At 40.4% G+C, this 15,362-nt stretch overlaps 1 protein-coding gene across 1 annotated transcript in view; it reads left to right on the plus strand.

Moving 5' to 3' along the window:
• The window catches only part of LOC124787988 (elongator complex protein 2), a 70,576-nt gene that overhangs the window by 41,420 nt on the left and 13,794 nt on the right, over window positions 1–15,362 (plus strand). The window contains exons 7-9 of the mRNA XM_047255020.1: window positions 3,267–3,459; window positions 3,713–3,853; window positions 10,119–10,284. Of these exons, the coding sequence (XP_047110976.1) occupies window positions 3,267–3,459; window positions 3,713–3,853; window positions 10,119–10,284 (500 nt within the window). The remainder of the gene's footprint in view (window positions 1–3,266; window positions 3,460–3,712; window positions 3,854–10,118; window positions 10,285–15,362) is intronic.

Below are 15,362 nucleotides of genomic sequence, written 5' to 3' on the forward strand. Positions count from 1 at the left end.
TACAGTCGCGTAACATGTACAGCCCACTGCTTGTGTTAATTTCTGCTATGACTTAAACTAGCAGCTGCGGCTGCACACATTGTTATCATTTCATCATTGCATCTGAGATAGCTGTACCTCCAAGTACTATCCTCCTCGTCAGTGTTTTCTCCATATTCCTTTCCTCTCCCATTCTATGCAGAACCATCTCATTCCTTACCTTATCAGTCCACCTAATTTTCAACATTTGTTTGTAGCACCACATCTCTAGTGCTTCGATTCTCTTGTGTTTCAGTTTTCCCATAGTCAAAGGTCGACAGATCCTATGAATGTGTCTTGATTTTTCTTTAGTCTTGCTTTCTTTATCAACTGCAATGCTAGAAAGCCTCTCTGGTGCTTTTACCTTTCCTAAAGCCAAACGGATTTCATCTGTCACATATTTGGTTTTCTTTTCCTTTCTTCTGTATACTATTCTTGTCATTAACTTGGATGCATGAGCTGTTAATGTGATAGTGTGATAGTTCTCACACTTCTCAGCTCTTGTTGTCTTTGGAATTGTGTGGATAGTATGTTTCTGAAAGTTGATGGTGTATCGCCAGACTCACATGTTTTATACACAAATGTGAATAGTCATATTGTTGCCACTTCCTCCCAATGTTTTGGAACTTATGATGGAATGTCATCTTTCTCTTCTGCCTTATTTGATCTTAAAGTCTTCCAAAGCTCTTCTGATTCTAATACTTGATTTTGTGTCTCTTCTGAATTGACTCCTGTTTTTTCTTCTGTCACATCAGACAAATTTTCCTCCTTGTAAAGGCTCTCCATGTACTCTTTCCACCTATACTCTCTCTCCTCTGCATTTAACAGTGGGATTCCCATTGCATTCTTAAAGTTGGCACCTTTGCTTTCAATTTCACCAAAGGTTGTGTTGACTTTCTCATCTGCTACATCAGTCCTTCTGACAATCATTTCTTTTTCGATTTTTTCATATTTTTCATGTAGTTATCTTGCATTTTCTTTTTGTTTCATTCCTCAGTGACTTGTGTTTCTATATTCCTGAATTTCTGTGAACATTTTTGTACTTCCTTCTTTCGCTGATCCACTGAAGTATTTCTTCTGTTACTCATGGTTTCTTCATAGTTACCTTATTTGTACCTGTGTTTTTCTTTTCCAACTTCTGTGATTACCCTTTTTAGAAATGTCCATTCCTCTTCAATTGTACTGCCTACTGAGCTATTCCTTATTGCAGTACCTATAATGTTAGAGAACTTCAACCATATCTAGTCATTCCTTAGTACTTCTGTATCTCACTTCTTCACGTATTGATTCTTCCTGACTAATCTCTTAAACTTCAGCCTGTTCTTCATCACTACTACATTGCATCTGTGTCTGTATCTGCTTGTGGGTACACCTTACAGTCTAGTATCCGATTTTGGAATCTCTATCTGACCATGATGTAATCTAACTTAAATCTTCCTGTATCTCCCGTTCTTTTAGAAATATACTTCCTCTGCTTGGGAATCTTGAATAGAGTATTTACTGTTCCTAGCTGAAATTTATTGCAGGACTTAATTAGTCTTTCTCCTCTCTCATTTTCTTCTATTCCTTCCCCTACAAATGCATTCCAGTCCCCCTTGACTATAAGATTTTCATGTCTCTTTATGAACTGCATTATCCATTCAATATCCTCATAAGTTTTCTCTATCTTGCTATTTTCAGCTTGTGAGTTCGGCATGTATACATGAACTATTGTTGCTGGTGTTGGTTTGGTGTCGATTCTTATGAGAACAACCCTTTCACTGTGTTGTTCACAGTAACACACTCTCTGCCCTACCTTCCTATTCATAATGAATCCTTCTCCCGTTACACCATTTTCTGCTGCTGTTGATGTTACCCTATACTCATCGACCAGAAATGTTAGTCGTCTTTCCATTTCACTTCACTGACCATCACTATATCTAGATTCAGCCTTTGGATTTCGCTTTCCATATTTTATAGCTTCTTTACCACATTCAGGCTTCTGACAATCCACACCCCGACTCATACAACACTGTCCTTTTGTTGGTTATTCAGTCTGTTTCTCATGGTCACCTCCCCCTTAGCAGTCCCCTTCTGGACATCCAAATGGCGGGCTGTTCTGGAATCTTTTGCCAGTGGAAAGATCATCATGACACTTTTTCAATTACAGGCTGCTTGTACTGAGTGAGGTGGCCCATTGATTAGCACACTGGACTCGCATTCAGGAGGACGACAGTTCAATTCTGCGTCTGGCCATCCTGATTTAGGTTTTCTGTGATTTCCCTAAATCACTCCACGCAAATGCCAGGATGGTTCCTTTGAAAGGATATGGCCGACTTCCTTCCCCATCCTTCCCTAATCCGATGAGACCGATGATCTTGCTGTTTGGTCTCTTCCCCAAAATAACCCAACCCAACCCAACCCAACCCAGGCCACATGTCCTGTGGGTACACATTATGTGTATTTAATGCAGTGGTTTACATAGCCTTTTACATCCTCATGCTGTTGATAAGTACTGATTCTTCAGCCTTTAGTAGCAGTTTCCCCATCCCAAGGGTAACAGAGTGCCATCAACCTCTGTCCACTCCTCCCCTCTCTTTGAAAAGGCCATTGGCAGAATGAGGATAACTTCTTAGACCAGGAGCATTTGGCTGCCAATGCTAATTATTATCCAAAATTTAAGTGGTGGCAAGATTCGAACCTGGGACCGAGGATGTTTCAATTACTAATCAAAGATGCTACCCCTTAGCACTGACCCTAGACCACTTACACTCTCTTTTTTTCAGGTCCAAATTAGAATATCCCTCAGTGATGACCCATAATTATCTCAGATTATTGATGGATCTTTCAACATTCATTGCATTTGATGAAACCAGGCTATATGCCATAGAGAACACTGGGAGGTTGTATTGGTTTAAGGTCTTAATGTAATCCAGGCAAGTGACTACTTTTCAGTCTCCTTCATAGTATGCTCTATTTATCTTTTCACTTAACATTTCTAATTCAAATGTATGTTGTTGCAGATTTAACCTGAAGATGTGATTAATTATCCCGAAACCAGTAGTACCTTGATTTCACAATAAATGAGGATCAGCAGCTACAGGTTGACTCCACAGTTTTGTAGCCTAGATGATTTTGCCACAATTTTTTTTAGGAAGAGTTTTCAAGTGTGCATAGATTAAGCTGTGGTTTCCCACACTGAAAAATTGTGTGTTAAAGCATTCTGAGATAGTTATTTTTCTAATATATGATTTGTTTCTGGTTTACAGATAACCTGGCATGAACTCGCAAGACCACAAGTACATGGCTATGATATGTCATGTCTTGCAATTCTTTCAAGGTATTGCTTTGCATCTGGATCAGAGGAGAAGGTTGTAAGAACGTTTAAGGCCCCCAGTAATTTTGTAACTAATTTTCAGTCCATATGTAAAGTGCGAGAAGATAGCACAGAATTTGCAGAAGGTACATAAACTTAATTTTCCAGTCTATAACTTGAGTATTGTATTACCTAAAAGATAAATGTTACAATTTGTGTTTGATATTTGTTTATGATTTTTTTTTAATATTTAAGTTGTGGACACCATTAATGCATCCACAGTAACTGCCACTTAAGAACAATTACTGATGTGCGCACATAAAAACTGCCAATGGAAAACAATTACTGGTTGCTTTAACTTCATGATAGGTAAATTTATGGCAACGAATTCTGTTTCAGAAATTCCCCAGGGAGCTGCAGTGCCAACACTGGGATTATCAAATAAAGCAGTTTATGAGGGACAACAAGTGCAGTTGGAAGAGAGGCATGTGAAAGATGAATTTCCTGAATCATCTTATTTTATTCCTGTAAAATTAACAGGTATTTTGTCTGGTTTTTGTATTGTAAGCTTACCTTGATTTCTCATTCATGGGAAGCGGCTGTGATACTGCTGCAACAACAGTCGTTCTTACTTGCTGATATTTATTTATTTTCTGTCTCTGCTCAAACAAGTTGCTCCCAAAAATTTGTGACTGATTTGGCCTTGTCATTAACCGTAGATGAATCCTCTTGGTTGCTGGGGTTGTCCAGCAGATTGTATTTCAACATATACTCTGGATCTTGCATTTCACCACAGACTTGGAGAATGTCCATTTCTATTCACTGTTCTTGCAGCATGGCACTCCTCATCCACATTCTGTTCAGCTTCCACCACACTGGGTAGTGGAGGTCACAGTTAGCAGTATATTGCTCTTTTGGTTGAGTATCTGGGCTTTTTAGTTCTGTCCTCCCTCTCTCCTGTCAGAGGTTATAATGGGCATCAACTACGACCTGAATTCTTAAGCACCTTCCGTCGGTCTGAGATCCATGCATTGGATGGCGGGGACTGGCTCCCACTGTTACCCTCTTCATATAAGTCACATTGGCATTTTGCACACGAGCGGGTGCAATAACAGTGAGTGAGCAGAGCTTCTGCACTGGTTTTGGCTGTTGTCAACTGGCATCTTGTCACATTGTGCACTGACTCACTATTTATTCACCTTCTTTGCTCATAATGCATTAAGAGTAATTCGTTCATGACAAGATGAGACCATACTTTTAAGAAACAAATAACAGCATATTGAATATAATAATGTTGGCTGTTTATTTGTCGCTTTCTCAAGCCTTTATGTTAGGTGGAGAGGAGAAAAGGGAGGAAGGAAGGAGGGAGGGCGTTAATAATGGCCTGTGACATTTGTAACATTTTCTCAACTACATATGATTTCTCATGTGGTAATTAATTATAAATGTGTACATTCTCTAGCATCCAATATCTGCTTTATCAGCCAAACCTATGCAGTGTGCTGTCTACTCATGTGTTCCGGTTCACTGTCTGCACTGTGAATGAAGTTGGATTCCTGCTTCATTCAGTATCAAAATTCTCAACACAATTTGTGGGCTTACAATGAGTTCTTGATGCCCACACAATAAAAGGGGTCTTTAAATTCATGTGTTGGGTCTCACTTTAACAAGATGTGACTATAAATGAAACCTTTAAATCAACAAAGAGATAGAGGGGCTGGCCAGTACTTACCTCAGCTCAGTACAGCCGATAGATACACAAAAAACAGAACCGATAATTTACGTTCCTAGCTTTCTGAACAAATGTTCCTTCATCAGGGAGGGGAGAGGGGAAAGAAAGGGAAGAAGGGAAAGTGGATTCAGTTACTCACAACCCAGGTTAAGAAGCAACAGGGAAAGGAAAACAGGGAGGGTAGCAAGGATGGAGGCATGATTGTCAGAGGGAAGCCAAAGATATTCTACTGTAAGTACTGTGCCAGCTTCAAACCAAAGAGGGTGCATACAGAAGTAAAGATGTATATAGTATAAAGATGAACACAACTATGTAGGATGAAAAGATCCGTGAATGGCTAAAGAGGAAAGGGAAAGAGGAGAAGACTGAAGAGTAAATGGGAGTGAGGTTATTTAGCGTAGGTTCAGTCCAGGGGGATGGCGGGATGAAAGGATGTGTTGGAGTGCAAGTTCCCATCTCCGCAGTTCAGAGGGACTGGTGTTGGTTGGGAGAAGCCAAATGGCACATACGGTGTAGCAGGTTCCTAGGTCCCTAGAATTATGCTGGAGGGCATGCTCCACTACTGGGTATTGGACATCTCCTAGGTGGACAGTTTGTGTCCGTTCATGCACTCAGCCAGTTTAGTTGTTGTCATTCCGATGTAAAAGGCTGTGCAGTGCAGGCACGTCAGCTGATAAATGACGTGTAGTTTCACACATGGCCCTGCCTTGAATTGTGTATGTTTTACCAGTAGCGGGGCTGTAGTAGGTGGTTGTGGGGGGATGCATGGGGCAGGTTTTCCAGCGGGTTCGGTTACAGGGGTAGGAACCGCTGGGTAGAGAAGGTAGTCTGGGAATATTGTAGGGTTTAACAAGGATGTTATGGAGGTTAGGGGGGCAACGAAAGGCAACTCTGGGTGGTGTGGGGAGAATTTTGTCAAGGGATGATCTCATTTCAGGGGTTGACTTGAGAAAGTCATATACCTGGCAGAGTAATTTGTTGATGTATTACGAGGCCAGGATAATATTGGGGGACAAGGGGGATGCTTCTGTGTGGTCTGGGGGTAGGAACATTGTTGTTGGACAGGGAGGACTGTATTTCTCGGGAGATCTGTTTGTGGACAAGGTCTGCAGAATAGTTGCGGGAGAGGAAAGCACTGGTCAGGTTATTGGTGTAATTGTTGAGGGATTCGTCACCGGAGCAGATACGTTTGCCATGAATACCTAGGCTGTAGGGAAGGGAGCGTGTGATGTGGAATGGATGGCAGCTATCAAAGTGAAGGTACTGCTGTTTGTTTGTGGGTTTGATATGGACAGAGGTGTGGATGTGAGCTTCAACAACATGAAGGTCAACATCCAGGAAGGTGGCTTGGGTTTTGGAGAAGGACCGGGCGAAATTCAGATTCGAAAAGGAGTTGAGGTTATGGAGGCAATTAAGGTTGGTTGGTTGGTTGGTTTGTGGGATTAAAGGGACCAGACGGCAACGGTCGTAAACATTAGTAATCTTGAGATTGGGTATGTTGAGTTGAGTTGATGTTAGTCAAGAATGCCATTCATGGCAATGGTGGACATAAGAGTGTACAATCACAAGAAGACCAGGCTCTGGATGGTCACGTAGCGCTACTGAGAGGGAACACCATTGTGTTGGGTGTGGGGCCATGGCGCATTGTATTGCATCTGCAGCAGCAGTTGGAGCAATAGTTGGCACAACGGTGACACAGTGAACTGTTACAGATTGGTTACTTCGAGGACAGCTCATTGGAAGGTAGGGTGGAGGTCTGTTGTGTTTTCTGATGAAAGTTGGGTCTGCCTTGATGCCAGGGATGGCCTTGTGTTTGTTAGGAGGAGCCACTTCAGGGCCTGAAACCAACCTGTCTACATGCTAGACACAGTGGACCTGCAGATGGAGTTATGATCTGGGGTGCAATTTGTACAACTGCTGGAACACACTCGTGGTTAACCCACACATCCTGACTGCAAATTTGTATGTCAGTCTGGTGATTCAACCTGTTCTGCTGCCATTCATGAACAGCATTCCAGAGGGTATTTTCCAACAGGATAATGTTTGTCCACAAACTGCCGTTGTAACCAAACATGCTCTACAGGGTGTATACATATTGCCTTGACCCTGCTCGATCACCTGATCTGTCTCCAGTCTAGTACATATGGGGTACCATCAGATGACAACTCCAGCATCATTCACAAACAGCATTAACTATCCCTGTATTGACTGACCAAGTGCAACATGCATGGCACTCCGTCCCACAAACTGACATCGACACCTGTACAACATAATGCGTGTAAGTTCGCATGCTTGCATCCAACCTTCTGGCATTGTTAAAGCACCAGCATTTCACATTTGCAGTGGCCTATCTTACACTTACATTAGCCTGTTATCTCGCATTGCTAATCACTTAAGTATGTTTCCTAGAGAAATGTTTTCCCGAAATTTCAATATTGTACATTAATTATTTTTTGGTGTTGTGAATTTTTTTCCCCTATCAGTGTATATACCTAGAATTAATTGAATATGCACTCCACTGTTGTTTTATTTTACTAGTTTAGCGCTTCTCCTTTATCCTCTTAAAATTTGTTCCATCATGAGAGAAACATGCTGTTAGTGAATGAAGTGCATTTAATGTATAAAAGGAATAATTCAATTTTTTACGCAAGTTTTATCATCATTTCTAGTAGACATACAGTGACAGAGGTAAATAATGGTAAACAGTTTTTAGGGAAAGGATAGTAGGTTTTAGTTTCTGCATAGGAGTATTCTCTTGGCCTTGGAGGAAGAAAGCAATAATATATTCAGCTCTTCAAAGCAATAAGTACATCATCATTTAAAACTCTGAAGTGGAGGTTCTTAAATAACTCACTTTAATAATTCATACTAACATTATAAAACCAAAAGGAACTCTATCTGTTACACTTTCATGACAAAAACCACTCAATTGTAATAAAACTTGATACAGAGACTGCTTGAGTGCTGAGGAAGGCTACATCAGAAAGTGTGTAGTACAACGTATTTATTGATTTGAAGAATATAAAGTGAAATATGGAACAGAAATTACTCTTTGAAAAAGCTGTTTACTGTTTGACTTTTGAACTTTATCATATTTGTGTAAATGCTTGTATTGGTTGATATGTTCTGCATAATATGATTCAAATTAATGAATGCAATGTTTACACAATCCTCTACATGTTTAACCCATAATTCCATACTAATACCAATGCTAATATCAATAATAATACTAATTAAATGCAAAAGTAACTCTGTCATGTTTTCACGACTCTACCACTGAACCGATGAACCAATGAAATTTTATATGGAGGTAGGTTGAACCCCAAGGAAGATCACAGGCTATCTTGTAAAAATGTATCTTTTTGAGTATAGTTAACATTTTAAAATATGGTGTATGTGAGTGGCATGCAGGTGATGCTGGGGTGATGGTTGGCGACTCTTAGTGTCTGTATATTATTGTGTGGCAGTGCAAATGAAATAATGTGCACCTGGTTTATGATATTGAGTTCCTTCACCACGTGGCATGGCCGGAGAGTTTTGGCGGAAATACAACAATAAAATAACATGGTAAACCAGAGAACTATAATTAAAACTACTACTATAAGCCTCACAAAACTACTGATTTAGCTCATAGTTCTTAGGGAACTGAAGCTGTGAAAGTTATTCGAATCCAACAAACCACAGAGCAATCTCATAACCAGTGGAGCTTGGATGCAGAACATTTGGCAGCCTTGAGATCTACAGAGACATTAGAACAACTTCAAGCCTGTTACATTTTAGACATTAAGTGTCACATGTCTCTTACAGTTTCCAGGATGCTTGAACACACAATGACAGCATCTGTTAAAGGCTGTACGGCAAATAGAGTCATACCTTTACATGTGGAATGCGGGGGACTTTTGGTGAGGGTGCTCTTGATTATGATCTATTAACTGACTGTTAATCGTAAATTAGTTATCATTAGGAGGATGGATCAAAAATGTAGGCACCACAATGCATTAAAATGGGAGGCCAAAAATGGTTGGTGTATGTTGCTCTGCTGGCAAAATTTAGTACTAGGTGAGCCAGAGAAACCCCGTAAAAACTCTGCCTTTGCGTGAATGTAGTGAATCGAGGCATTGTTAAATGTAGTTAGAAAATATAATACTTGCCTTCAGATTCAAAACACGTTCATTATTTACATCCATAATGGCACTGCATGAATTTTTTATACAAACGTCTCTAGATCACTGTACCTACGCAGATATCTTGTGGAATTACTTGTTTGCTTACTTGCCATCATTCATCACAGCAAAACTACTGATACATGAGAGAGGCAGTGGGAAACAGCTAGTACTTAATAATAATAATAATAATAATAAAAATAATAATAATAATAATATAATAATAATAATAATATTAATAATAAAAAGGTCCGCATCACTTTCCATTTTTAACCAGACATAACTTCTGAGAAAGGAAAGAATGTACATAATTATAGTACTAGACATTCTTGCAATTACAGTTATTGGTAACTTTTTCTGTTAAAAATAAATAAATAAAAAGAGGAAGAAGAAAGAAGTACATATTGACAAGACGAGCTGTAATTAGCTGCCCTCTGTTATCAAATACCTGCCAAATAGCCAGCTTGACTTTATTGCCATACTGAAAATATTTCTTCCTGACAATGCCTTCTATTTCACTGCTGAAAATTCCATTTTGGCACATCTTTGTGGATGTAATAGAAAAATGTTAAAGAAAGTACTGATGTCACTTTAGTTTAGCAGTTTTTAACATTATGCCCTTGTGTCCACAAATGTCTAGTTTGTTACCTTTTGCCCTTGATGTATAAAATCAGTCATTTTCAATAACCTGTGAAATTACTCTGTTCACATATTTACAATGTGTGTCAATAATTTAAGGAAAATTGCTCTTACTAAACATATGGATATTAAAAACACAAATGTTTGACTTGCTTAACAACATTCTGTCATCATTATGATACCACTTTAATGTAAAATACCTGTCACACCTTTGTTGTAGAGATGAAGTTATCTCTGGAACTAATTTTAAATTTTACATTTTGTGCGATAGAACCACCAACAGAAGATAATCTTCTACAGAATACACTGTGGCCAGAAATTCAAAAATTGTATGGACATGGTTATGAGCTCTATTCCTTAGCAGCAAGATCAGATGGGAAAGTTCTGGCATCAGCTTGCAAAGCTACGACTACAGAACATGCAGCGATCATATTGTGGTGTGTAACATTTATTTACAGACAACTTTGTAGATCATCTTACTTATCTGTAAACCTCTTGATTTTTTTCAACTCTAAAACTCTGTCTCTCACTAAATTATTATTATTATTATTATTATTTAAAGTGACATATTAGTCTTGCATTCTGTTCACCTCTCTTGTTCTTTTACGGTCTTATGCACATTGTACTGGAGTATTCCATGATTAATTGTATCTACTAAGATATGTGACTGAAGTGTATGTAATGACTAAGACACTTTTTGACATTGTGCTTATGTTGGCAGTTCATGGTCACTAGTTTTGTGTCGGCAATGAAGAGAGTGATTGCTGACCATGTGTTTTTAATGCAAGAATGGCAAATTTATGAATTTCAAATATACTGGATGTCTGGAAAAAAAAAATCAACAATGCTTAGTATGTTCTACATCTATACTTGGCAAACACCAATGAAGTGCAACACAGATTGTACCACCCATTGTACCACATATTAGGGTTTTTGCCCATTCTGTTCACATATGAAACACAGGAAAAATGACTGGTTAAATACCTCAGTGTGTGTTGTAATTAGTTTAATCCCGTCTTTGCAGTCTCTATGAGAGCAGCGTGTAGTGGGCAGTAGTCGATTTGTAGCTTCCTCACTTGATACCGATTCTTGAGACTTTGCAAGTAGCTTTCATGTGATATTGGCATCCATATGCAGTTTTTTGCTAGTTCAGGTTTGTCAACAGACCTGTCAGTCAGACAAACCTGTGACGATTTGTGGTTCCATTTATATTCATTTAATACCATCCCCTGTATGGATCCCACACACTTAAGTGATATTATAGGATGAATTCCAGGCGTGTTTTGTAGACTGACTGCACTTTACCAGTGTTATCAGTGAACTAAGGTGTTCCACCTGCATTACCCACAATAAGGCTTATGTGATTACTCCATTCCATACTCCCTTAATTTTTTTGCATGTAGGAATTCGTATGAGTGGACTGATTGCAGCCATGGCTCATTGATATTGTTTTCATAAGATATTACATTTTGTGAAATGCATAGTTAACATTTCTGAACATTTCAACATTTCTAAATCTTAAAAAGATCTGATTGAATATTTGTGCAGCTTGTTTCATTTGGTACTTCACTGTATATAACTGCATCATCTGCTAAGATTCTGAGATTACTATTCATATTGCCTGCCAGGTCAGTAAAATACAATATGAACAGCAAGGCACACAGATCATTCAATGATTGTCCATCCAAGATCTTACTCCGGTCAGAAATTTTCTTTGATACTCCATACGATCATGCTGTTGTTACTAAGTGTTAGTGTGGTACTGCATCAAGTACTTTACAGAAGTAAAGAAATAATGTGCTCCTACGTGATGTGGTAAAAGTAGCAGTTGGGTTTCACAGGACTAATACTTTTGGAATGCATACTGGTTGCTGTGGATGAGGTCATTCTGGTCAAAACACCTTAACAGGCCCATTGAAGGAAGGTTATCAGACAGAGTACTCCTTCAGAGGTCACACACACACACACACACACACACACACACACACACACACACACACACACACAAAACCTGTTGCCTCTGGGCAGAGTGAGCAGTAATCTCAGGAGGATTAGTGGTGTGGTACAGAAGAGGCATTGGATAGAGAGGGAGAGGGATACTAGGTACTAGGTTAGGGGTGGAGGGAAAATGCTGTAGTGGTACCTGTGTTAGTCTGCAGGATGGGGCAGGATGGGGGGCTGCTAGGTGCAGCATTTTTGAGGCTGTGCTGGATTCGTTTTACACCTGTTGTGCTATACTTGCTGTTTCTTCAGAAGTTTCTTTACTGTGACACCATACTGTTGAAATGTCTTTCATCTCAAACTCCTCTACTAGGTAGATACTTAGCCTGCGTGTGATCAACAATTCTTGTAAACATTAGCAATATTTCTCTAAATGCTCCTGACCAAAGCTGAATGTTTCAGGTTCTTCCCTGAGATATGAAATTGCTGTCTTTTTATCTAGTTTACTGAAAATATAAATCTTTCTGCTTGTTTTACTTGACCTTTCTTCTTCTGCAGTTGTTGTTGCTACAGCTGTTTTGTAGTTACTGACATTTTCCTTGAGGACACCTTCAAAGAGACTATGTCTATTTTTTGATAGTAGGTGTAATATATTTCAGAGGTCTGCTCTAAGTAATTTTAAGAGAAGGCTGCTACATCTGTTTCCTCATACAGCAAGGTCGATGGCCTGCTATATACAGTGCAATAGACTTGTCCCCTTTTGGCAATTAAGAGGTGGCTATCAACACCAAATTGGGATGAGGTTGTATAATAGGGCTACAAGAAGCTGAATGTTCACTCCACAGTATTGCAGAAAGACCTGGCAGGAATGTAGCCACTGTAAGATTCCTCGCAGCTGTGGCCAAGGGAAAGTGTGGTTGCAACAAAACTGGGCCCAGGACTGCCACATGACAGTACCGAGAGAGACCATCGTGTTTGGCTTGTGGCACTGGTGCATCATACTGCATCTGCAGCAGCAATTTGAACAGTAGTTAGTACCACAGTGACACAACAAACTGTTACAAATCACTTACTTCAAGCATACTCTGAGCTAGATGCCCAGTAGTGTTGTGCATTCAACCAACCCCAAACCACTGCCATTTGAGAGTTGATTGGTGTAAAGTGAGAGCACGTTGGACAGCAGGGTGGACATCTGTTATATTTTGTAATGAAAGCTGGCTGGAGCACTCTAGCAGTTGCCCCATGGACACGGATTGCAAAATTGTGCATCAGTCTGTTATGCTGCCATTCCTGAAAAGCATTCCAGGGAGTGGTCTCCACCAGGATAACATTTGCCCACACACTGCTGTTGTAACCAAACACTTTCTGCAGTGAGTCAACATGCTGCCTTGGCTTGCTCGATCACCAGATCTCCACAAGAAACATTAACCATCCTGTACTGACTGACCAAGTGCAACAGACATGGAACTCCATTCCAGAAACTGATATCTGACACCTGTACAGCACAACACATGCATGTTTGCATGCTTTCATTCAACACTCTAGTGGTTACACTGATTATTAATGTACCAGCATTTCACATTTGCAATGGCTTATCTCATGCATACATTAACCTGTGATCTTGCACTGTTAATCACTTAGATATGAGGGGAGTTAAAAAAGGAACGGGCTGCCATAATTACAGAAACCAGTACCTGTATATTAGAAGTATTGGCCCTGGCTGTTGAGACACATATCCCACTGTGACACAAGGCAGTGAATGGCTGTCTCATAAAATTCCCAGGTCAGCGATGTTAACCAGTTCCGCACGTACAGCTGGATGTCGTTATCTGTGGTGAATCGTTTGCCCCTCAGAGTCTTTTTAAGGGGACCAAAATTGGCGTAATCACAGGGAGAGAGGTCCGGACTGTATGGGGGGTGGCCGAGAACCTTCCATTTTGAATTTCTGCAGGAGTGCCACGACCGTGTCAGCTGTATGAGGCTTTGCATTATCGTGGAGCGGAATGGCCCATGGGTGAGATTGCCTGGTCATTTTGATTTCATTACTTGACGAAAGGTAGTCAAGGGGTTTTGGAGTAACACTGAGCATTCACTGTTGTCCCATGCTGCAGGAAGTGAATCAACAGGGGTCCATCTTGGCCAACGAAGAATGTCAGCATAACTTTTCCTGCACTCATGTGGATGGCCTTGCCGTTTTTGGTGGTGGTGACCCTAGATTCTTCCCCTGGAGACTTTGTCATTTTGATTCTGGTTCGAAGTGATGACACCATGACTCATCTCCAGACACTACTCGTGCCAGGAACGCATTCCCTCCCCGAGCATAGTGCTGCAGATGAGCAAGACAGTGGGCCATTCAACATGCTTCCTGGTGTGGTTGAAGACTGTGGGGCACCTGTTGGGCACACACTTTGTGCATGTGCAATCGTTCCTTCATGATGGTGTGAACACTTCCGATGCTCAATCTGACCATGACGGCTATGGCTTTCTCTGTCACTCGGCGGTCCTGTGTAATGAGCGCATCCACCAGCTGGACGATGTCATCTGTAATGCAGTGTGGTGCTCCAGACTGTGCGTCATTGGCTAACGACACCCGTCCTTCCATGAAGCACTTGTGCCATGTCTTGACCCTTGCACGGGACTTGCAGAGTTTGCCGTACACTTGTGACATTTGTTGATGAAAGTCTGTTCTTCCTACTACCTCCGCTGTCGGTAAATGAACGACACCTCTTTGCTCTTCTGTTGACACCTCCATGTCACTGTTTGCAATGCGACTGGCAGCATTGGACGATTGATGCATGCTGCTGCTAGTTCTGTATAGTCACGTGACATGCATGCGTGCCCTCTAGCGATGGGCTGTGAACTTCCACACACTGCTCGGAACCACACCTTCAATACAGACCACGATATTACCCTCCTGTCACTGGTTTGCGCATTCCAGACTTTGGCTCATTTCTTTTTGAATGCCCCTTTATGTTACCAAAAGACAAATGTATTCCCAAAATTTCATTACTCTACGTTAATTATTTTTTGGGGTTGCAATTTTTTCCATCAGTCTACGTAAACTGCTTTACAAGGAGCAGCAAACTGGCCATTTTTCAAAAGGGACCCCTGTCTGGGAATGCGTAATTTTGAGGCTGTAGAGTGTGGATATTTAAGGTGGTTGGACTCGAGAGCTTCTTCAGGTTGTGTTTAGTAACCAAATTACTGATGCAGCACGTTAGCTGCCTGTGAGAGGTGGATGCACAGGCTGTGCCTAATAGTTTTTTTTTTGTCGTTACTATAACTGAGTGCAGTAATGTTGTGGACCATGTTATAACACAAGTAGTGAAAGGATTGATTTGCTGTTTATATATCATAAAAGTGATGGAAATAGCAAAGCTTGTGTATGATTGTGTATGGAAATGTTTCGCTAACAGAACTACTCCACACCATTTGACATAAAGAACAGTTGAAAGGAGAATAATAGAGGCAAGAAAATTGTAAGTAAATACTGTAGCTTGCATCTTGGGTAACTTCAAAGCTGTAGGATGTGTGAATTGAAAAGTACATGTTGTTTGCTTGTTTCATTTACTCT

The sequence above is a fragment of the Schistocerca piceifrons genome, chromosome 3, assembly GCF_021461385.2.
Source record: "Schistocerca piceifrons isolate TAMUIC-IGC-003096 chromosome 3, iqSchPice1.1, whole genome shotgun sequence".
NCBI classification, from domain to species: domain Eukaryota; kingdom Metazoa; phylum Arthropoda; class Insecta; order Orthoptera; family Acrididae; genus Schistocerca; species Schistocerca piceifrons.